At 55.7% G+C, this 20,398-nt stretch overlaps 8 protein-coding genes across 8 annotated transcripts; 3 read left to right on the top strand and 5 right to left on the bottom strand.

Annotated features, from left to right (window-relative positions):
• Positions 1-903: 903 nt before the first annotated feature.
• Positions 904-2,238, bottom strand: F5144DRAFT_59685 (uncharacterized protein). The gene is made up of 3 exons (XM_066790835.1): positions 1,939-2,238; positions 1,473-1,870; positions 904-1,416 (listed from the first exon to the last, which is right to left on the bottom strand). Exons 1-3 carry the CDS (start codon positions 2,052-2,054, stop codon positions 1,280-1,282), a joined length of 651 nt encoding a protein of 216 aa, XP_066649060.1. The 5' UTR covers positions 2,055-2,238; the 3' UTR covers positions 904-1,279.
• A 497-nt stretch (positions 2,239-2,735) lies between these two features.
• F5144DRAFT_598192 (uncharacterized protein) lies at positions 2,736-3,571 on the bottom strand (the record flags this gene model as incomplete). Its single annotated transcript, XM_066790925.1, has 5 exons — positions 2,736-2,780; positions 2,852-3,050; positions 3,126-3,204; positions 3,327-3,382; positions 3,438-3,571. The coding sequence occupies 5 exons, from the start codon at positions 3,569-3,571 to the stop codon at positions 2,736-2,738; spliced, it is 513 nt and encodes a 170-aa protein (XP_066649061.1).
• Positions 3,572-3,752: 181 nt separating this feature from the next.
• F5144DRAFT_637998 (uncharacterized protein) lies at positions 3,753-5,299 on the bottom strand (the record flags this gene model as incomplete). Its single annotated transcript, XM_066792680.1, has 6 exons — positions 4,769-5,299; positions 4,632-4,700; positions 4,308-4,570; positions 4,102-4,182; positions 3,944-4,031; positions 3,753-3,884 (listed from the first exon to the last, which is right to left on the bottom strand). Exons 1-6 carry the CDS (start codon positions 4,802-4,804, stop codon positions 3,753-3,755), a joined length of 669 nt encoding a protein of 222 aa, XP_066649062.1. The 5' UTR covers positions 4,805-5,299.
• A 303-nt stretch (positions 5,300-5,602) lies between these two features.
• On the top strand, positions 5,603-8,249 carry F5144DRAFT_557261 (terpenoid cyclases/protein prenyltransferase alpha-alpha toroid). Its single transcript, XM_066788009.1, has 4 exons — positions 5,603-6,036; positions 6,111-7,473; positions 7,585-7,658; positions 7,728-8,249. Exons 1-4 carry the CDS (start codon positions 5,723-5,725, stop codon positions 7,822-7,824), a joined length of 1,848 nt encoding a protein of 615 aa, XP_066649063.1. The 5' UTR covers positions 5,603-5,722; the 3' UTR covers positions 7,825-8,249.
• A 71-nt stretch (positions 8,250-8,320) lies between these two features.
• Positions 8,321-9,970, bottom strand: F5144DRAFT_557262 (ras family-domain-containing protein). The gene is made up of 5 exons (XM_066788010.1): positions 9,659-9,970; positions 9,446-9,538; positions 9,228-9,381; positions 8,958-9,163; positions 8,321-8,888 (listed from the first exon to the last, which is right to left on the bottom strand). Exons 1-5 carry the CDS (start codon positions 9,719-9,721, stop codon positions 8,760-8,762), a joined length of 645 nt encoding a protein of 214 aa, XP_066649064.1. The 5' UTR covers positions 9,722-9,970; the 3' UTR covers positions 8,321-8,759.
• A 1,688-nt stretch (positions 9,971-11,658) lies between these two features.
• F5144DRAFT_481518 (uncharacterized protein) lies at positions 11,659-12,525 on the bottom strand (the record flags this gene model as incomplete). Its single annotated transcript, XM_066785288.1, has 4 exons — positions 11,659-11,787; positions 11,850-12,184; positions 12,241-12,313; positions 12,373-12,525. 4 exons carry the CDS (start codon positions 12,523-12,525, stop codon positions 11,659-11,661), a joined length of 690 nt encoding a protein of 229 aa, XP_066649065.1.
• Positions 12,526-13,930: 1,405 nt separating this feature from the next.
• F5144DRAFT_589180 (uncharacterized protein) lies at positions 13,931-16,886 on the top strand (the record flags this gene model as incomplete). Its single annotated transcript, XM_066790008.1, has 8 exons — positions 13,931-14,467; positions 14,514-14,837; positions 14,901-15,095; positions 15,149-15,367; positions 15,412-15,646; positions 15,705-15,935; positions 15,989-16,709; positions 16,763-16,886. 8 exons carry the CDS (start codon positions 13,931-13,933, stop codon positions 16,884-16,886), a joined length of 2,586 nt encoding a protein of 861 aa, XP_066649066.1.
• Positions 16,887-18,218: 1,332 nt separating this feature from the next.
• Positions 18,219-19,273, top strand: F5144DRAFT_543770 (ribosome maturation protein; the record flags this gene model as incomplete). The annotated part of the gene is made up of 3 exons (XM_066787266.1): positions 18,219-18,385; positions 18,560-18,683; positions 19,214-19,273. The coding sequence occupies 3 exons, from the start codon at positions 18,219-18,221 to the stop codon at positions 19,271-19,273; spliced, it is 351 nt and encodes a 116-aa protein (XP_066649067.1).
• Positions 19,274-20,398: the final 1,125 nt, after the last annotated feature.

Consider the following 20,398-nt stretch of genomic DNA (forward strand, 5'->3'; position numbering starts at 1 on the left):
GGATGGGGTGCTCGGGCCCAGAAGTCGCAGGCTTTCGCCGAGTACCTTCTTGAGGGGGTGAGGATCCGGGTTGGGCGGCCATTCTGCAACGTCGCAATCCTCGTGTTCGATGGCCGAATATAGCCACAGGGATAAGGCCGCGTCGAGTGCATCTACATCCACCGTCCATTTATAGTCCTCTGTTGTTAGACCGATACCAACGGCGCCGTTGGACGATCCCGCGTAGCGGGTTCCGAGGGTCCAGGTGAATACACCAAACGGACCGATTAGCTTGTCCATCACGATCTCAATGGCCCTAGCAATGGTCTTGGCTTCTCCGGATGCCAGGCCACACCACTGGGAACGCATGCCCAAATCTGCCCGTACCCCCATCAGTGCTTGTGCCTTCGAGTCGGGAAATTCTGGTTCTGTCCCCCTCTCCCCTCCCCATCGCTTGAGCGTACTCTGACCCCTGCCAGAGATAACCGACCAGTCACTGCGAATCTTCTCGCTGTTTGAAGTAGCCAGCCAAGACGCCTTGTCAGCATCTCCCAAAGCTGTTGCAAGCCAGTCGAGCTCGAACCCCGGGATAAGCCGTCGCGCCTCGGCAGACTTTGCAAGTCCAAGCCGGACCCATGCTCTGAAGGCAGTCATGACGAGGGTGGCGCCAAGTTGAGCAACTGATGCTGACCAATGCATGCCTCGCAGTCCGATAAACTGAACGATAAAGCCACAAAGGCCCATCAACACGCCGAGGACGGTCTTGGAGGCCAAGATGGCCGTGTGGCCTTGCTCTTCAGAGGCCGCTGTCGTGCTTTGAGAGCTTTTTTTGCGTGTTTCAGATACCGTAGACGAGTACAGTAGCTTGGTTACTGTATCAACCATCACTTGGACCGCTCGGTCTACCCGCCCGGTTGGCTTGCTCCCTTTTCCGGCTCGCCTCGATGTCACGACAACTGTCCGGTCATCCCTGGCAATGATGGCAAAGGAACCAAACACTTGGTCGCTCACGGTTCCCGCCTTTTGCAGCCAGACCATCCGGGCGATACTTCCTCGCCCTGTTCGGTATCTCGTCTCTTCGGTGCTGCTGTCGACGACATGACCACACATCATCATGCCAAGTACTAGGAGAAACGTGCCAACGGCGGTACAGGGGTACGCATAGGGGACAATAGGGCGGCCATCTTTCAAAAACATCAGCCGGGGATGGTAAGTGGCGAGTCCGGAGAACACAAGGACGCCCAGCTGAAGCACAGTTCCCAGGGCCGCCACCCAAAGTAGCCCGCCCGTCCCAGACTGATTATTCATATTGAGCGAGATGTTTGGCGCATCGGCCCCGGGATTCCGTGTAACAATGATCTTGGGTCCCCGAATTTTGTGGCGTGCTGACCCTTCCTCGGCCCTCTGGGTCGGGTAAAAGGTTTCCGGCAGGTTTGGCTCTGAGAATGTAAGTGATGTTTGTCTGTGGAATATAGATTCAACGAACCACTTACGAATTTCGTCCAGCAATCCGGTATTGATTGCGCCCTCCAGTGTCATTACCTCCGGGACACCCCATTTGGCATCCTCGCCGTCCCGGAATCCCTCTGGGAGCAAGCAGATAAACTCGCCAATTGGAGCTGCCCCCATGCTTCTCACCACTGCCTGTCCGTTCCAGAGCTCACAAACTTCCTTAGAGGTAGACGACATCAGACTCGCCTCAACAACCGCAAGATTCTCCCTAGCTCTTCCCACAAGAGCCTTGAGCCATGAAGGGCCGCCAACTCTGATAGCACTGACGATGATAGTGATTATGCCCAGGGGAGCCATCGCCAATATTACGTTGTCTGTCCAGCCCATCGCCTGGCTCATGAATTGCATGGTGACTTGTTCTCCCAGAAGCGACAGCAGTCTAGCCCGGTTATTAGTACGGGCGCCAATATCACGATAATCAAAACAAGCAATAATAGTACAACGTACGGTGCTAGGTCTGAGAATAGGTTATTAGAGAAGTCATCTCCAGAATCCGCAGCTATCACGCATCGTGCAAATGAGAGGAGCAAAAGGAAGCCCGGGGTGATTTTGGTGCCTGACATGTTGTCGGCGGCAAACGAGAGACCGAGCGGACAGGTCAGGTCTTGGTTGAAAGGGGGTGAGAAGGGAAACGAGGGAAGAAGATTCTACACACATCTTTGTCACGTTTAGCCTTCTGGCTCTGCTCCCAAGAGGGGCTTGAATGCGAGGCCCGCTCATAAACAAGGACTGACTGGAGGGCGTTGCTGCAGATGGGGCAGTGCAGAAGAGGAATGGACACGGCCAATACGTGGCATCGTTGGCCCACATCTGCAGAAGCATGAGCCGGGGACACCATTCATTGGATACTTGAGTGGTTGGAAAAGCGGACTGGGGCGGCCTCGCTCATTCAGGGGGGGGGGGGGTTAAAACTTGATTGGATAAATTCCATCACTGATTGGGGGCGGCCTCGTTTCCCCTTGGTCAAGGTAATAATAAGTAAGACTCTAAGTTAAGTGTCCCTCATCCTTCTCACGTTTTGCCCGCACGGTTCAAGAATATCAACCCCCCAAAGGCAATCATTCGGTAGACTGTGCCAATAACCAAGAGTACCTACCTATGCTGCCGTCAGACGTCAGATTAGCTCGAAGGCCCCGAATCCCCGTTGAGACCAGCCACAACTAATTATATAACTCACCCAATGTCCATGCTGAAACGTACATACCCTGTCCAACTGGCAGCAAGGTCCAGATCGTACAAGTGGCTCATGATAGCCAAGTGTTATCGAAGTAGGCCTCGGTCAACCATACCTGAGGAACAAGAAGCGAGTGTCGGCATTGAACATGCATGCCCATGCCCCATGTAACCAAACCCAACTCACCCCGGGGCACAACCGCCACAGCCACTCAGGGTGCCACTCCTTGGCCGGGTACAAGGGCGGGCCATACCCCCAAAAGACACCAATAATCAGACTGACGATCATAACCATCAGGGGCCCATTCTTGCGGCGCACGAGCATGGACATTATGGAAACCAGGCCGTAGATGCAGTAAAAGGACAGCAGGTTGGACAGGAACATACTACAGAAGGGCATCTACGGCGTCGCCAGCACGCAGTAGAAGGTGTTAAAGTGTATAGCCGAGATAGCCAGCTACGGGAACGTCGCCAGCACCTTGCCCACGTAGTAGGCCAGCCCCGAGTGCCCGGAGCTCGCCTCGCGCCAGTAGATCTGCTCTGGAAAATCAACATGTTAGTAGGAAGACTCATCGTAAGCCCCTGAGTTGGCAACAAAAGAGAAACAATATAAAAAAAAGAAAAAAAGAGAAAAAAAAGAAAAGAAAAAAAAGAAAACGCACTCTCCTCCCCAAAGGTCCTCACCCCCAACACGGCCGCCGCCAGGCCAACCGCCAGGCTACACAGCAGGCCAATCTGCGGTACGAGCGTGTACCTAGTTGAGCGCGCTCGACAGGAGGGCCAGCGGCGTGTAGTAGGCGCCCTGGAAGTGGGTGCCCTGCAGCTGGTAAAGCGGCAGCCCGATCAGCAGGCCGGCCACCGCGCCCCCGCCGAGATCTCGATCTGGAAGCTCGTCTTGCGCACCCATTGCTGCTTGAGGGGGCGCGTGAAGCAGAGGTGGCTCTGCTGGAGGCGGGAGGCGCCCCGGCTGGTGGCGGAGGTGGTGAGGGCGAGGAGGTTGTTGGGGATGTTGTTGGGGATGTTGTTGGGGTGGTGTGTTGTTGCTTCTCGCGGTCGAAGTCTGCGGTGAGCTTGAGGGCTTGTGGACGCTAATGGTCGAGGAGATTGTCGAGGGTTGGTGTGGTTCCTTTGGCCCCCGGTGTGGTTGCGCTGCCGTGGCCTGAGATGATATCCAGCACGGCGTCGGCCACGTTGGACTTCTCCGACAGCTCGAAGCCCATCTCGGAGAAGTGGTTCACCAGTCCCGCAATACCGCCGTCCACGCGCGTGGTAAGCGTACCGAGGCGGCGTAGTCGATGTTCTCGCGGACTGTACATTCCGCCATAAGCACGTCGTCTTGGGGGACATGGCTGATAAGCTTTTTGAAGCTGGGGTGAGTGAGGGTAGTTAGATGGGAGTTGCTTGCTGATCCAAGGGTAAGGGAAGATAACAGCCTACCGAGAAATCTGGGAGGCTTCCCCGTTGACGTAGACGGTGCCGGTGGTTTGCGCGGCTTTGCCCATGAGGACATTTACAAAACTGCTTGAAGAGAGACAATGAATTAAGAGGACGTGACCACCGAAAAGCGACCAGGTAGCGTGGAAATGTTAGTTGAACAGGGGCGGAAAAGGGCGGAAAAGGGGTAGCAATGTAAACAGAGTAACAGCATCTCGACGCGGGAGTAGCCCTCCCCCCGGATGCCGTGCTCTTCGTCCCACATGTAGACGGCCGTAATGGGCGGGTGGTGGGAGATCTGTTCCGACACGAGGTTGGCGGTGGCGCGGCCGTCGGTCCATTGCGCCCGGAAGATCTCGCCCAGGAAGGCGTTCAGGGGCTTCTTGATGCTGCGGCCTGGGGTAGAGCTGGTATTTGAGGCTGGCGAGGATCCATTTGAGCACGAGAAGGGCGCGCAGCTCCGGATCGGGTTCTAGGGCGGGTGCTGCGGATAATGACGGTCGCTCTACCCAGCAAGTTCCGAGTTTGGTCACAGAGGCGGGGGCGAGGAAATAAGGGGGGGCCGTGATATTGGCGAGGTCACCTTTTACGGACCCGAGGAACTGTAATTCCAGTCAGCATTTATTATTTGAACCACAAGAACGAGGTAGTGGATAATATCATGCCGTACCTTGAGAAAATCCCTGAGTTTAGAAATTGTGGTCATGTTGGAGAAGGGGGGGGACGAGGGGTCTGATATTTTACTGCTTCAGTCTTTCTTCAACATTTATACGAGCGGTGAGAACAAGAGGAGAGAGGCTGAATGTGGGCTTCAAAAAATCACACAAATCGAGCGAGTTCATGGGGTTATTCAACTTGATACGCGTGCGCTGACAAGAAAAGCTGCAAAAGGGGCGGGTGTGCCAAGTTCATCATCGCATGAGGAAAGCTTGTAATTGCATAGGAACTGGACAACCGCTTACTGTGCGATATGTACACGCAAGGCATGTACATATACAGACATGCTACCTACGCTTGAACCAACCGGCCAACGCCCCCTTTATGGATTATACCCGGTCACTTCTCGCGTTTGCCAAGCCTGGGAATCATCCTTCCCGGATTACTACTCTCCAATCACAATCACATGAGGATCACGGTCAATGAAATATGCACGGTTTTGATATTCGAGAAAGTCCCTTCTCGCATCCCCCTAAGAACAACAGTCAGTAAAAGAAAAAAGAAAAAGATGGGGAAGCAATCCCGTCTCCCCGCAACCGACCTCACCCGCTGGCGCCTTCATAGTCACGAGGGAGACCATGAATGGCGTTACCTTGATACCGCCGAAGCCTCCGACAGCAGCACGCGACCACAGACGTTCGCCGAGCGGTACCTCTTGGGGCTGACATCGCCATCAACACCACCCCCCAAACCAACCCCATCACCAACCAAACCTGAATCAACCCCCACATCCACATCCACATCCACATCCCACCACAACTCCCCCTCAACCCCCTCCCCCCCCTCCCCCTTCACCCCCCCCGCCCTCCACGGCTTCCACTTCCTCACCCACCTGCAACTCCCCGAAGGGCACTGGGCCTGCTCCTACGGCGGCCCGAGCTTCCTGCTCCCCGGCCTCGTCTTCGCCATGTACATCACGAAGACGCCCGTCCCCGCGCCCTGGCGCATCGAGATGACGCGGTACCTGGCCCGGCGGGCCAACGCCGACGGCGGGTGGGGCCTGCACCTGGAGGGCCGGTCGACGGTGTTCGCGACGGGGCTGTATTATGTGATGTTGCGGTTGTTGGGGGTGGGGAAGGGGGAGGGGTTGGTGGTGCGGGCGCGGGAGTGTTTGTTGGGGTTGGGGGGCGCGACGGGAATGCCGCAGTGGGGGAAGATTTGGTTGGCGTGTTTGGGGTTGTATAAGTGGGAGGGGGTGAATTGCGTGCCGGTGGATCTTTGGTATGTATATGTAGGGGCGGCGGATGGTGATGGCATGCATGTATGCACACATGGTGTGCTAACTTCATATTTAGGCTTCTCCCTTCCTGGCTCCCGTTCCACCCTTCGCGGTGGTGGGTACAATGCCGCGTGGTGTATCTCCCCACCTCCTACCTCTGGTCCAACCGCTGCACGGCGCCCCTGGATGACCTTCTCGCCGAGGTCCGCGAGGAGATCTACACGACCCCCTACTCCGCCGTCGACTTCGGCCGGCACCGCCACACCGCCGCCCCCTCCGACACCATCCGCTCCGTATCCGGCCTTCTCATCTTCCTCTTCTCCATCCTCGCCTTCTGGTGCAACTACCTCCGGCCCCAATGGCTCCTCCGACTTGCCAACCGCCGCGTAGGCGAGCTGATGCGGCGCGAGGAGCGCAACACCGACTACAACTGCCTGGCCCCCGTCAACAAGGCCTTCCACATGGTGTGCGCGCTGTACGAGGACGGGCCCGACTCGGAACGCCTGCGCCGCCACCGCGACCGCCTCGCCGTCTACCTCTGGCTGGGACCCGACGGCATGACTAGCGGCGGCACCAACGGCGTGCAACTATGGGACACGGCCTTCGCGGTGCAGGCGGCCGTCGAGGCGGGGCTCGCCTCCGACCCCACCGTGCGCGCCTCGCTCGCCAAAGCGCACCACTTCCTCGACATCACGCAACTGCGCGACGACCTGACCGACGACCCCTTCCGGCAGGGGCGGAAAGGCGGGTGGCCGTTCAGCACGCGCAGCAACGGCTACGTGGTGTCGGACTGCACGGCGGAGGGGCTCAAGGCGGTGCTGATGCTGCAGAAGGAGTTGGGGTTCCCCGCGCTGGTCAGCGACGCGCGCCTGGCCGACTGCGTCGACACGCTGCTGGCCATGCAGAACGCCGACGGCGGCTTCGGCAGCTATGAGCAGACGCGTGGCTCGCCGCTGCTCGAGTACCTCAACCCGGCCGAGGTCTTTAACGATGTCATGATCGAGTACTCGTACGTCGAGTGCACCACCGCCGTGCTGACTGCGCTGGCCCGGTTTCGTGCCCACATTCCGGGGCATAGGGCCCGTGATATCGAGGGGGCCATGCGCCGCGCGGTGGGGTTTGTGGCGGCGCGCCAGCGGCCTGACGGCGCGTGGTATGGCTCGTGGGCCATCTGCTTCACGTACGCGACCTTTTTTGCTGTGCAGGCTTTTGAGGCGCGCGGGCTGCAGTATGGTTCGAGTGACGAGGTGCGCCGGGCGTGTGCTTTTTTGCTGGCCAAGCAGCGCGACGACGGCGGCTGGGGCGAGCACTACTCGTCGTGTGTCGAGAAGCGCTACATCGAGCACGAGACCAGCCAGGTCGTCAATACCGCATGGGCTGTCATGGCGCTGATGCATGCTGGGTATCCTGATCCAGAGCCGGTTGAGCGGGGGCTGAAGGTGCGTTTCGTTCTTTTTGTTTTTCCGTTCTTCTTCTTTCATCTCTTTCCCTCGTGTTCTCCCCTCTCTTCTATCCGTCTTCTCCGTCCCGCTCTGTTAACACCATGATAGCTCATCGCCGACCGCCAGCAACCCAGTGGCGAGTGGCTCCAAGAGGGCGTCGAGGGCGTCTTCAATAGAACCTGGTAAGTGCTGCTGCTGCTTCTCGCCAATGACCAAGCAACCCATGTCTGATCTTTCTGTACCTTTACCAGCATGATCGGCTACCCCAACTACAAATTATACTTTACGGTGATGGCGCTGGGCATGTACTCCCGCATGTATCTCCCGAAAATCCAGAATCGAGGATAGAGCTGGAAGCCAGGGACTGGTTGTATTATATCACGGGTTTTCTTCTGTCGTCTAATCCCCCTACCTGACCTGGAAAGAGATGTATGTGATTTTGGGTTTTAGCCCAAAATTTTGATGGCTGGGATAGGTAACTAATTGCTAAGGCCAAAAAATAAAATAAAAGGAGGCTTTACTTGCTTGACTTTCTCCAAAGTGGTTGGCAAGTTAAATTACCGGGAATGCGATCAAGACGGCAGGACTGTATTTACGAATACACCAATACCTTATCTCGTAAACGCCCGGGTGACGATGGAAAAAAAGAGGAAGGGAGCTCAAAATGCAGGCCGATGGTTTCTCGGCCAACCATCTGCAATTGCACAATATTCTTGGCAACCTGCCAAGCTTTAGATATCGCAATCCATACTGCTGACCAAGCAGAAATAAAGGAGGGAACAGGCCACCACGCCGCAAAATCGCCCCCATTGATGTCATGATGCCTTGTTCCCACAACGGGGCTTCACCGCCTTGAAGCCCAAATCCGGCTGCGCAGCTGAACCACGAAACGATGCGTGCACACGTTGTGTTTACAATGCTTAACAACAGGTCGAGCTGGAGCTGCTTTTGCGAGACTGACGCCTCATATTGATCTACCTAGCGCCGCAATTTATGCAGCAATGTTCTTCAGATCTAAGCTTGCGTATCTGGCTGAGTTGCCGCTGGGTCAACCAAACCAAAGAAAAATCATGCCGGCCGCCGCTCCAACCCCTCCATCGAAACCCGAACCGATGGCCTCCCTCTTCCCCCAATACCAAGCGCGATCCCCGATGCCCGTCCCAAATGCCCGTAGTGCCATTTGCGCGTGCTTCAGAAGATGTGTCTTATCCTTTCATAACGGGCATTACCAATCCTGAACCACACCGAATGTACTCGATCGAGTTGTCTTGCTACGGAGGCGCTCAAAGGTCATCGTCATCATCCGGAAGGGGCGCCTTGGCCGCCTCTTCCATCTCCGCCTGGTACTGCTGGATAAGCGCCGCGTCGACCGCCGCTTCGGCGGGGGCCAGCGCAGGGGCGGCAACGAAGTCCTGGATACGTCGTCAGTCTCCATCCTGAATGTGTGACTCTGAGAGTGAGGATCCGAAGATGAAACTTACCAGACCGGGGTTGCCAACAAGCTTGCGGGCGAGCCAGAGGAAGGGCTTCTCGAAGTTATAATTCGACTTGGCCGAAATATCGTAGTACTGCAAGTTCTTCTTCCGGTGGAATGTGATGGTCTTAGCCTTCACCTTACGCTCCTTGACATCCACCTTGTTGCCGCAGAGAACGATGGGAATGTTCTCGCAGACACGGATGAGATCACCTATATATGCCGTTAGTGTCTACCCTAGCATTCTCTGTTTTTCTTTTCGCCACGGTATACATACGGTGCCAGTTGGGGACGTTCTTGTAGGTAATGCGGGAGGTGACATCGAACATGATGATGCCGCACTGGCCGTTGATGTAGTAGCCGTCACGGAGACCGCCAAACTTCTCTTGGCCCGCAGTGTCCCACACATCGAACTGGATCTGGCCGAAGTTCTGCATCGTTTCTTAGCATCGGGCCCGGGCGGTACGGATTGCACGCTCGGCGGGAGCGACTTACGGTGGTGAAACCGAGGGGGTGGACCTCGACACCCAGGGTGGCCATGTACTTCTTCTCGAATTCACCAGTCAAGTGGCGCTTGACGAAGGTGGTCTGGGAAAGGTCGCGTTAGCAAAAGTCGGGACCCTGTCGACGCCCTTTTGCAACCCCGAAGTCGGCGTCAAAGGAGTTGCAATCGAGGGCGCCGTCAACAGGCAAAAATGTTAAGCTTACCTTGCCGGTACCACCATCGCCGACCAGGACCAGCTTGAAGGTCGGGGTCTGTTGTTGAGCCATGCTGTGTGGTTGATGTGTTGATTAATGTGTTAAGAGAACAAGGCCTGGAAGCCCGCGTTAGTTTTGCAATCGAAAGGAGGGGCTTTTGTAGGAGTCGCGAGTGGAATCGTTAAGGAAAAGCAACCGGAGAGCGGGGATAGCACGCACTTGATCGGCTTATGGAGATTGTAGGGAAATGCGGTTGTGGTCGGGTTGCAAGAATGAGTGGCGCCTGAAGACGGAGCGATGTTGTTTTCAAAGGGCAGCTGGCTTGGAACCACAGCAGCCTTGACGAAAAACTCGTTGGCGGCGGGGTGATTTGTGCACGTGATAGCTTGGTCCGTGCGTCAAAGGGAGCTTTTTGGGGCACTTGAGGTCTCTTGCTGCGTGCCTTCCAGTTACGGTTTTTGTCTCTTTTATGGAGGTCGAAGCCTTCAATTCTTTTTTAAGATTCACCGGCCATCAAGTGTTATGTTGCCGTGGCACGGGTTTCGAACACTCCGAGTCAGATTCGGATTATCCGTCATTCACAACGAGAGAGCTGCCCAATGACGCACTTGCCACAAGCTATATCAGATGCCTGAAGTGCCTTGATGTTTTCTCGATTGCCCATCAAGGAGAATTTGCTGCCTGATTGATGAGTCAAAGCTAAAGCTATCAATCGGATGGCCAAAACTGGAGTTCCTTTCATTAGGCATTCTTTCATCGCAGTCATGCTTCGTCCTCTACAAGTCAAATGTTCTCTCACCAAGCCATCGGTGTTGACCAGGCTGCCAGGCATCAAATGGTTTCCAAAGAAAGAATGCCAAGGACAGCCAGGCTGAATTCGCCCGAGCCACAACACATTGATTGCTCTCTCCCCAACCGCTCACGCGACCATTTCTGTGGCCTTCAAATTCCTCTCTTTTGGCAACCCAAAGATTGTTAGGAATAACGCATCGATGCCTCCCTCCGAAAGCTTTGCCAGCATCCCATGCACAAGGAAGAGGGTCTCACTACCTGTTTCTCGTCCTTGGTGTCCGAGCCATGCATAACCTCAGGCGGCCCGCAATAACATCATATCTGACTGTTCTTTGGGCAATACTGCGTTTATCCCAGCCCCTGGTGGCGATGACTTGGTCGGTTCGGAAAGGCTGCCAAGCCAAATGTAGCCACACGTCCACTAGGGCGAAGTTGAGTTCCGGAACTTCGCGAACCTTCCATTCAAGGTGTCTTACGGGATAGAACGGCTTCAGCTGCCGACTCAAGGCCAAGCCGTTAGCAAGTTATTGGCAAGCGTTATCTACGGATGGCCACATTGGGAGTATGCACTTCTTCCTGTTAAGCGGAAAGAGGTCGGCCATCGGCGGTCGACGGCTCTCCTTCGCCACGATACATCAATACTAATCTGATGGTAACCGAAATGTCCCTTTACAAGGTTCAGGTGCTACTTAGCCATCGAGTTCGTGAGAAAAAGCAGTTCGAGCCCCATAGTTGCAGCCCTCCGTATTATTGGTCTCAGGTGTACATGAAGTGTAGTCGTATCCCAAGTCAGTTGGTTCAGAGCTTCTTCGGTTGTCTCATGGGCCCAATCAAGTATTATTTCAGTAACCCGGTGGCAGTCTGGGGGAGATTTGTTGGTAGCGCACCACCCCCGTTGGCCGGCCGTCGTAAAAAGAATGGGCCGACAATAATGTTCTCGTATAATAATACTCCATTATCGAAAGTGGGAGCGTTGACTATGGTCTGCTTGAACGTCGAGAGGGGGGTTCTCAATTTGCTCGCTAACCACAACTTGCGGTCAAGTACCTTTTTTTCGGAGCACCACGCTTTGCCACGGGTCTTGTTTTGCTCTCACATCGGAGCAAAGTAGTACTGCTATCACCTACCCATTTATTCAGAGCTAGTTTGGCCGGCCCCAGCAGGTTGTGTGGCCCGCTCGCTCGCTGGTTCACCAACAATCGCAGCGCCTGCTCGGATTAAAGCGGCAAGATATGGCAACCAAGCATTCCTCTGCCGCCCCAGTTGCGTCTCGGTGTCAGTGTCAGCCGAAGTTCCTGTGGCTGAGAACCTCCGCCGCTTCTTGATACCTTGACGAGGATATTTTGCTGCGATCCCGTTAGCCAACGTCATCAGTCCCTCCACAGGTGGCAAAAGGTTATCGCCTTACCCCTTCGTTTCCTTGTACGCATTCTGCCACCTTCTTCAGGCCGTCGTGGTTTTCGAGGCTCACGTAGCCAAAGTTGCGGATGAGGTCGCCTGCTTGGAGACCGGCGGACGCAGCCGGGCTGTTATCTACCACCGAATTGACCTTGGCAAAAGGTTGGTCGAGCGTCTCGGGGACAGAGTCTCTCAGTATAGAGGTGTCGGCGCTAACAGGGGCTGGGGTTTCGTCATCGCCGTCCTCAAGGCTCGCAAAGTGCTCGTGCAGTCGTTTCTCGATGGTGCCCATCAGATCCTTCCAGTCGTTTCGAAGGTGGATAATGCGCGCCCTGGTAGTCCGAACTGTGACGGACGGTCAGTATGCTCGCTCCAGAATCTCAACGATGCTAGCCCCATACTTTGCGCTACATCGATATCGGCTCGAGGAAACCCATCCGGAGTGAGAAGGTTGGTGTTCATGTCAACCCCATGCTGTAATACTTGTTAGCCGTCCGCCGCTCCCTGGCTGCGAGTTTGAGCGTGGTACAAACAGAATCAAGCACGCCGCCAAGCGCTTTGAGCTCCCCCTCGACCATGTCCTTCTTCCGCTGAAGCTCGGCGATGGTGAGCTGGGTCGCATTTCCGTTTGCGGTGGGCGCCGTAGTTGGCCCCGAGGGGACGGTGGGTGCGTGAAGGGTATTCATGGTTCCAGCTGCGAACACATTCCAGGCCGGGATGGATATTCCAAGTTCATCGTCTTGGAATTCAAGACAACCTAGCGGGTGCAGGCAACGATCCAAAGTCTCAAGCTGGGTGGGCAGCCTGCTGCAAATGCCGCGTTCGGCAGCTGGCATGCGCGGCGCGGGGTAGCTTCAGTGGAGGGGTCGGTCAAGCCAATAGAAGGGCAAGGCCTGTGGAACGTCCCGATCCGGCGGGATGTCTTGGGGGGAAGCCCTGTGCATCCACCACGGAGCGTTGCAACCCGCCAAGAATCCAATGGTTTTTGGCCAGAAGTTCCGTTTCGGGCATTGTCCAAGGTCTTCTCAGCCCAACAAACCACCCCATTTCTTCGTCAAGACACCACCACTACATGCTCAGTGAAGGGAGTGATGATGATATTTCCCCTCCCAGCAACCAGCATTCCGAAAGACCTTTTTATCCCCCGTTCGAATCGCATAGTTGTCTATCTCGTCAATCCGGAGTTGGAAGAGACCAGAACATGGGCGATCGCAAACAAAAATATGGATCCATCACATGCGAATAGAGGAAAGTTACACCACAACATCACAACAACCCCGTCAACTTGTCCGTCTGCGTCGTGATGGATGCTGCCCAAACGCGACGGGACCCAATCGGCCTCAAGACGTGGCTGGGTCCGGGAACATCGTGGCAGTCCGGATGACGTTCCAATAATGGGCCAAGCCCTAGTCTTTTCGGCCAGTGCGCTGGCTCAATGCACCGAGTAATGTAAGGTAAGGTAGCTCGTCATTGTCCGTCACCAGCAGCTCATAGTCCGGCCGTGGCTTTCCGTCACACCCCACATGAATCGATCCCATCTCATAGTTTCTCCTCAATGTCATATCCCACCGCCCAATCCGGCTTTCAAGACGGGTCAGATCTCGAAGGGGTGGGGAGCTGTTCCCGGGGTCCTCCTCCCTCCTTCCTGCCCACTTACTTCGGGTACATGAGCTGCTAGCATCCCACCTCAAGTTCGAGATCGGACCCGTTTCTGTTCCTTCCCTCTTCTTCACTCCGCCTTCGTTGAACCCGGCACCAACGTCGACACCCAGACGTTTGGGCCTGGTATTATTCTCTATCATGTTTTGAATCGGGAGGCAGGTCCTGCTCGTCGTGTGTTATAGGAACACTCTTGTTTCTGGATATTTTATATCTGCCTCCGATCACATGATGCACACCCTGAGTGTCGATTCTGGACCGCTATTTTCGAACCTCGCTTTCTCTAGTTCCCCTAATGGTCCGCAACAGCCCGGAGATGCAAAGCCCGATGCTGCCCAAGTAGGCAGAGGTAGAATGGCGGGCTCGGGGGCCGTTGGAGATGGATTTGGGCTGGATAATGCCTTGACAACGCCCGTTGAAGAGGGGGACGATATGGAAGCGGAGAAGGCGGAATACTTCCTTTGCCACGAGACGCAACCCGATCAATTCCGCTGCCAATCAAGGCCGCGTCCGGCCAAGCCCTTCCAAAAATGGATGAAGACGTTGCACAAACGCGTGTTGCGGCAGCACCAAATGTTGGGTGACGACGGAAGCCTCGCCCCCTGGCTTCGCGAGGCGTCGGAGCGAGGCTCTCCAAGCCGGGGGTCCGCCCATCACAGGCACTCATCCTCCGACTCGTCCTTCGCTTTCGTCACAACGCCGAAAAGTGCCAGTATATCCATGAACGGTCTCAGCCTGCTGACGCGTTCACGAAAAACGACGATCCGGTCATCACGAGGTCCGAGAACAGAGCGCAGTAGCAGGGCTTCCGTCTCCGGGCCCCGGCTTTCTGAGGAGAGTTGTCGTCCCGAGACGCATGCACCCGTGGACCCTGCCGTTGTTGAGCGTGCTTTGCAGCGGCGTCGTATATTAGAAGAGCTGATCAACACCGAGGAATCCTACATCGGAGACGTCCGCTTCCTGATGAACGTAGGTTTGGACATCGCTGATCTCTATCAATTCTCACATTTTATAGGTCTACGTTACAATCCTCGCTTCGTTGCCCACGACCCCCACAGGGCTGCGCTCGTCTGTGAACCGGAACTTGACCGATATCGTAGAGCTTCACGAGGAGCTTCTCGGAGAGTTGCACTGGGCGTTACCGGATTCAGAATGCACGCAGCCGAATCTCCCCATCCAACAAACCGTACCGAGCTCTTCGAATCATGGGCACCGTCGTTGGAGGGGCCTAGATATTGTTCCGGAGGGAAGAGATGGAGTTTCGAGGCCGAAAGACGTCCCGGGGAGGGTGGCCGAGCCTCAAGTGGCAGCCGAAGTCGCGAAGGTCTTTATGAAAAGAGTATGCATATCCACAAGCAGCCCAGACCTCAAACGGCATGCTGACCCTTTCGCCGGATGACAGATGGATCGCTTCTTTATTTACGAGGAGTATGGTGCAAAGTATGAACTATTGACTAAAGATGTCGCTGCGACGCATCGTATGATGCCGGGCTGGCCATCATATCAAAAGGGGCTTGAGGTCCTAGCCTCGTCACTGAGTCCCGCGGATAGTCGTGACGGTCAGTCGAAGAAAGCTCTTGCGATCTGCGACCTGCTTGTCAAGGCAAGTTATCCTCTGCTGTAAAGGAAGGCTCAATTAACGCATATTAGCCGATCCAACGGGTGTGCAAATATCCTCTCCTTTTCTCGGAGTTGTTAAAGCACACACCCGTCATTGACTGCCCCTATTCGCACATGGAAGTTGAAAACACACTCATTAGGCTTCGCGAGGCCACTGCCGAGATCAACCGAGCCACCAACGATTCTCGGACCAAGTCAGTTTTGGAGAAGACGTGGATTCTCCAAGACCGACTTGCGTTTCCAGACCGGGTATGTGACCTATAGCCATTCCTAATTCCGCTAACAAGAAGTAGCAGCTGGATGCGGTCCTGAGGAACCGCATTCGGTCGTTTGGCCATCTCCGACTTTGTGGTGCTCTCCACGTCTGCTGGCAGACCAAGGACGGCGCCAGTGGGCAGTACATGGTCGCCCTCTTGTACCGTGACTGGCTTTGCCTCGCGACGGCTGCCAGGGTTGACCAGATCTACACAATCCAAGCCTGTATCTCCTTAACCAACATTAGAGTAGAAGAAGTTGATAATGGCCGAGGTACGATCTTACCATCCAACCCCAAAACACTCCGGATAGTTATGCTCACCATATGCAGGGCTCCAATGCCATTCGGTGCTACATTCTTGGAAAATTGTATTCTTATGCGACAACCAACTTTACGAGCTAATATTGACTGCATGCTCCCCCAAAGAGGAGCTGGAGTGGCGGGCGCGACTGAGAAGCAGCCAAACAACTAATTCAGAAGATGAAGACCAAACACAACCAGATATTTTTAACTTCTTGTCCCTCGACATCAAGACGCTGGGAACTGTCTTTAGGAAACCAGGTATACCCCATAAATTGCGAGCGCAAATTTGGGCCCTGCTGACAAGCTGGTAGGAACCATTGCTAGAAAGATATCGATACACCGGGCGACCACCATCGGCCCCAAATCCCCCCTTTACCAAGTCATCCTCAAGAACACCAGTGCCGCCAAGGAGGCCCCAACGAGCTCTGGCAGCCAGATCAACCGGTCGCAATCGCTGCTCACCACCAATAGCCGCATCCCCGTGCTAGCGCCGGCCCGAGCTGAGCGGGCACGGCTTGAGGCCTTGCTCTCGGACGTGTGGACCCGCGACGTCTTGCCCTTCCCCGGGATAACCGCTCGGTCCAGGAGCGAGCACCTCGTCCGGGCCTCGGCGTCGTCCGTGATGCGCAAGCTGAGCTCGGTCACCATCCCCGGCAGCTTCAGCCGGCGCTCGGCCAGCTTTGCGAGCCTGCACACCCAGAGCCAGCACCAGCAGAAGGAGAAGAAGAGCGGCACGGCTGACGCAACTAACACAGAGACCGGGCCACGGCCGACCCAAAAGGCCCCTGCGCCTGCGGCCGCATCCGACCTCACATACCCGGCGGCTGCCCCCGACCACCACCCGGGCCCGCACCACGACCAACACCGGCCGCGCACCGCAACCACCACCACCGCTGCCACTGCCACCACCACGTCGACATCCGAACCGGAGCGGGACTCATCCGAGGCGCTGGAAATGGCGGATCGCCGCCGCCCCTCAGCCACTGCCGGAACAATCTCTCGACGCGCCTCGGCCCCGGACGAGCTAGGTCGGTGCACGGAGGAAGAAAGTGAGCCATACCCACGAGAACAAGAACAAACCACAGCGGGACGAAAGGAGCGTGGGAAATCTTCGCCTCGGCCGAGCTTACAGCACTCGCACCTAAGCGAGATATCGGCTTCGGGGAGGGAGGCCGAGTTGAATCTGCTGAGGAAGCGCAGCTGGTGTAAAGTGGGAGGGAGAGGAAGGGGAGGTGTTGTGGAGGGCGAGAGTTCAGGAGAGAAGCAGAACGGCAACCATGGCGGCGACTCAGTGCAGGTACCGATGGGGGATGATGGGGCGGGCAAGGCCTCGTCGTCGTCGCGGTCCAAGTCGCTGCGGCTATCGGGGAAGCGGCTGGCTCAGGCTAGTGTGCGGAGGCGGGAGGCGGTTGCGGGTAGGCTTCGCAGCTTTTTTCGTCAGGGAGGGTGCTAAAAAATGTTGATGGGCTGGCTTATTTGGGGTAGGGACTTGGACTTCCGGATGGAACCGAAAACAAAAGAGGACGGGATGGCTTGCTTTTGATCCCCCGCCCCCCCCCCCTTCACTCACTTTCATTTTTTTCTGTCTTTAGATGGGACGGGGATCATGGCACCTCACGGAGCTTGTGGGTAGGTTTTGGCTTTTTTCCAGTCGGGAACACGGAACACTGGATGTATACTTAGGGTTGTTGGGATTAAAAAGGCACGATGGTCTTGGTCTTCGGCAGGCCAGGACCTGTTCTAGTGGATGGACAGATTGTGGGCTCTGAGGTATACTACGTAAGTAAATAGGTACCTAGTCAAAAAAATATTGGTTTTGTAAACACCATGGTTGGCACCCGAGATCCATCGGGATATCCCGAAGGTGTTGGTCTTGTTTGCCAACGGTGACGTCAAGGGGATAGCTCGCTGCAGGAACGTGATGTTGCTGCGGATCTGCCCGGGGACTGTGTGAATACAGCCAGCCATCGTACGTACAGTACAGGCTTGCCCACCTGCTGCTCCGCACCGTCACGACCATCAATGCCAATGCCAATGCCAATGTCGTTTGTTCGGTGGCACTAGCGATTTAACCAGCATTTACACTATTAAAGACCGAATCGGGGTTGAAATAAAGCCAATACTCCACAAAGCTTACCTAAAACATGGCAGAAAGATGCCAATTCGGGGCGGTGCTGCAGTAATCCATACAGTGCTTGCTTTGGTGGCAGTCTCGGCAGGCTTGGGTGCACCTTCATCGTCACATCAACTTATGACGTCACCACCTGCCCTTTACCTCCCCTCCTTTATTTAATGAAGGCAAGAAGCACACGACACTTTGGAAGATGAACTTTTATTGAAAGCATACTGCAATTGACTCTCATAAGAATACCTTGATTTGACTTTTGACGATAAAAAGCGATCTTTCTTCAAGCAAACTAAACACCAACACTTTCCACAACCACCACTGACCAAGACGACCACTCGGACAACCACGAGTGACACCCCAACCCTAAACTCAATCACACACACACCCACCCGATCCCGATCTTACAGCCCAAGATGGCGCGCGGAGAAGCCAATGCCCCCAAGGTGCACTACAAGAGCAGCAACGACGAGGACTTCATCGTCTTTTTGGAGAGCGTCGAGAGTTACCAGAAATGGCTGGGCGACAAGAGCGTGCCACTCACCCAGGTCGTGTCAGCGTTCAAGATCTTCACTACGCACGGGTAGGTTTTTGTTCTTTTCCATGCTCTGCGTCCCTCCATACCTGCTTTTTGCCTGCCTGCCGATGTGGCACCCTCGGGGGTAGTCAAGGCGGGGGAGAGGGGTTATGACGCAATGGAGTTAGGGGAGCCAAAATACGTACAATAATTCCATATACTAACAAAAACGCGTGATAGGCAAGGCCATCAAGGCATACTTGACGGGGTGTCGAATGCGATGCTCGAGAACGAGTTCGGCACCTCCAAGGACGAAGACGTGGTGTTCCAGATCCTAGAGAAGGGGCGCATTCAGGAATTTGCGGTATGTCGATTGTTCCCTTCCTGTTCCGCCCACACCACATATCTTTCCTTTTCCCGTCGTTGCGTCGATCATCATTGGCGATTGGCGTTGCACACCTTCGCGCCGCCGGCCTGTCCTCGGTGTTCGTCAAACCGCGAGTTGTCAGCCGCTGGCAGGGCTCGTGGTGTATGACAACGAACGGTACGAGCGGGCGGCCGGGCGTCTCGCGAAACGGCCTGCCCTTGCTGAGCCTCGCTCGTACACGCCCGCCCTCTTGCCCGCGCACGCGGCATTGGGGCCTCCGCCGGCCGCTCTCAGTGGCCGTGCCCTCCAAGCGGGAAGCCGCGCCGCAGATCGGACCAGATCACCGAGCCATCAATCCAGCCATCAATCAGTCAATCTAGTGGTTGAGTAGACGCACGGCAGTCGCGGCGCTTGCTTTGCACTACCTTGTCGACTGCCGTGGCGGCCGGGATTCATTTACCAGACGAAAAAGAATATACCTTGAGAAGACACACAAAATCATCCATACTGACATACATGACCTACAGATGCCGGATCGCGAAGGCCGCAAGAATGACTCCAAGGGCGGGGCCTACGTCACTCGCTAAGGAGGTATGTTGAGCCCAGTCACGGGTTACGCACTCGCCCCTGGTGCACCGCCAACCCACACCCGGACCCTTATTTCAGACGATCGGAAGTTTGTCTTGAACCAGGGCGGCGCAAATGGGTGGCGGTGATCCATCGATCGGATTCGATAGCCATGGAAAAAGGGCGGGTGAGGGCGACGAGAGAAGTTGATCGGAGTCGGGGTCTCGAATTCGGCGATCGGGAAGCCGGGGTCGATGGGCGATCTTCAGTCGGGTCTGGTCTGGGCCTCCCTCCGTGGGTGGGGTGGTGAACTGTTTTTCCCATAGTCCGTAACACGACACGAATGCCTAACCTACCTACCCACATCTCTGCTTTTCCCGAGCGGCCCAATTCAATTGCTTTTGTGTGTGGTACCTGGTGATCCGTCTCACAAACGACGCCTCGACGTTTTGTCTCGGACGGACGAAAACCGATCGCGCCTTGGCAACGTCCCTTTGTTAGGCAGGCCAAGGAGGCCAAGTTAGCCGCCAAGCGCCACGTGATACTCTCTCCTGCTTTTCCTGATCTGAGACAAGACAGGGGCTGCTTCCCCCTCCCCTTCCCCCCCACCAGCTCTCTCCCAGGCCTGGTGAGGTGAGACAGGGCTTGGCGTTGCTTCGCTAATGAAATGACTGGCGCGCGGTCTTCGCTTGGAACGTGAAGTAAGCTTGGGTTGGGAGGAAACCGTGAGAGGCGAGAGGCCGACTTTTTTTTTTTTCCGCGAGGGGGCTCAGCTTAGGGGGGGGGGGGGGGTGTTGCTTGGGTTGGTTGGGTTGTGACTGGTTTGTTTGGGCGCGCTTGGTGCGACTGCGACTGCGACTGCGACTGCGACTGCGCTGCCTGGGTTGTGTTGTGTTGTGTCGTCTGCCGCTGGGAGGCTTAATCTTTATTTATTATTTATGGTGTTGTGGTTTGAGTTTGGGTTTGGGTTTGGGGGAGGGAGGGAGTGAGGGAGTGCCATTTTTAGATTTGGGTTAATTATGGAGGTTGTTTGGTTGCTTACCTATTGCTGTTTCGTTAACGGGTTTGTTGTTGTTGAGGGTGGTACATGTAGGCAAGGCAGGGTTGGTTGTCCTTCTGATGACTCCTGACTCTTGACTTCTGGG

This window comes from Chaetomium tenue (assembly GCF_020726465.1).
Source record: "Chaetomium tenue strain MPI-SDFR-AT-0079 chromosome Unknown F5144scaffold_1, whole genome shotgun sequence".
Lineage (NCBI taxonomy): Eukaryota > Fungi > Ascomycota > Sordariomycetes > Sordariales > Chaetomiaceae > Chaetomium > Chaetomium tenue.

What these genes read in the sequence shown, in the direction of transcription:
- F5144DRAFT_59685 (XM_066790835.1), bottom strand. Translation starts at nt 2,054, where the DNA reads ATGTCAGGCACCAAAATCACCCCGGGCTTCCTTTTGCTCCTCTCATTT. An exon ending in CTATTCTCAGACCTAGCACC is followed by an intron (nt 1,871 to 1,938) that starts GTACGTTGTACT and finishes TAACCGGGCTAG; the next exon opens with ACTGCTGTCGCTTCTGGGAG. An exon ending in CGGATTGCTGGACGAAATTC is followed by an intron (nt 1,417 to 1,472) that starts GTAAGTGGTTCG and finishes ACATTCTCAGAG; the next exon opens with CCAAACCTGCCGGAAACCTT.
- F5144DRAFT_557262 (XM_066788010.1), bottom strand. Translation starts at nt 9,721, where the DNA reads ATGGCTCAACAACAGACCCCGACCTTCAAGCTGGTCCTGGTCGGCGAT. An exon ending in GCGATGGTGGTACCGGCAAG is followed by an intron (nt 9,539 to 9,658) that starts GTAAGCTTAACA and finishes GACCTTTCCCAG; the next exon opens with ACCACCTTCGTCAAGCGCCA. An exon ending in GAACGTCCCCAACTGGCACC is followed by an intron (nt 9,164 to 9,227) that starts GTATGTATACCG and finishes CGGCATATATAG; the next exon opens with GTGATCTCATCCGTGTCTGC.
- F5144DRAFT_557261 (XM_066788009.1), top strand. Translation starts at nt 5,723, where the DNA reads ATGTACATCACGAAGACGCCCGTCCCCGCGCCCTGGCGCATCGAGATG. An exon ending in TGCGTGCCGGTGGATCTTTG is followed by an intron (nt 6,037 to 6,110) that starts GTATGTATATGT and finishes CTTCATATTTAG; the next exon opens with GCTTCTCCCTTCCTGGCTCC. An exon ending in GGCGTCTTCAATAGAACCTG is followed by an intron (nt 7,659 to 7,727) that starts GTAAGTGCTGCT and finishes TACCTTTACCAG; the next exon opens with CATGATCGGCTACCCCAACT.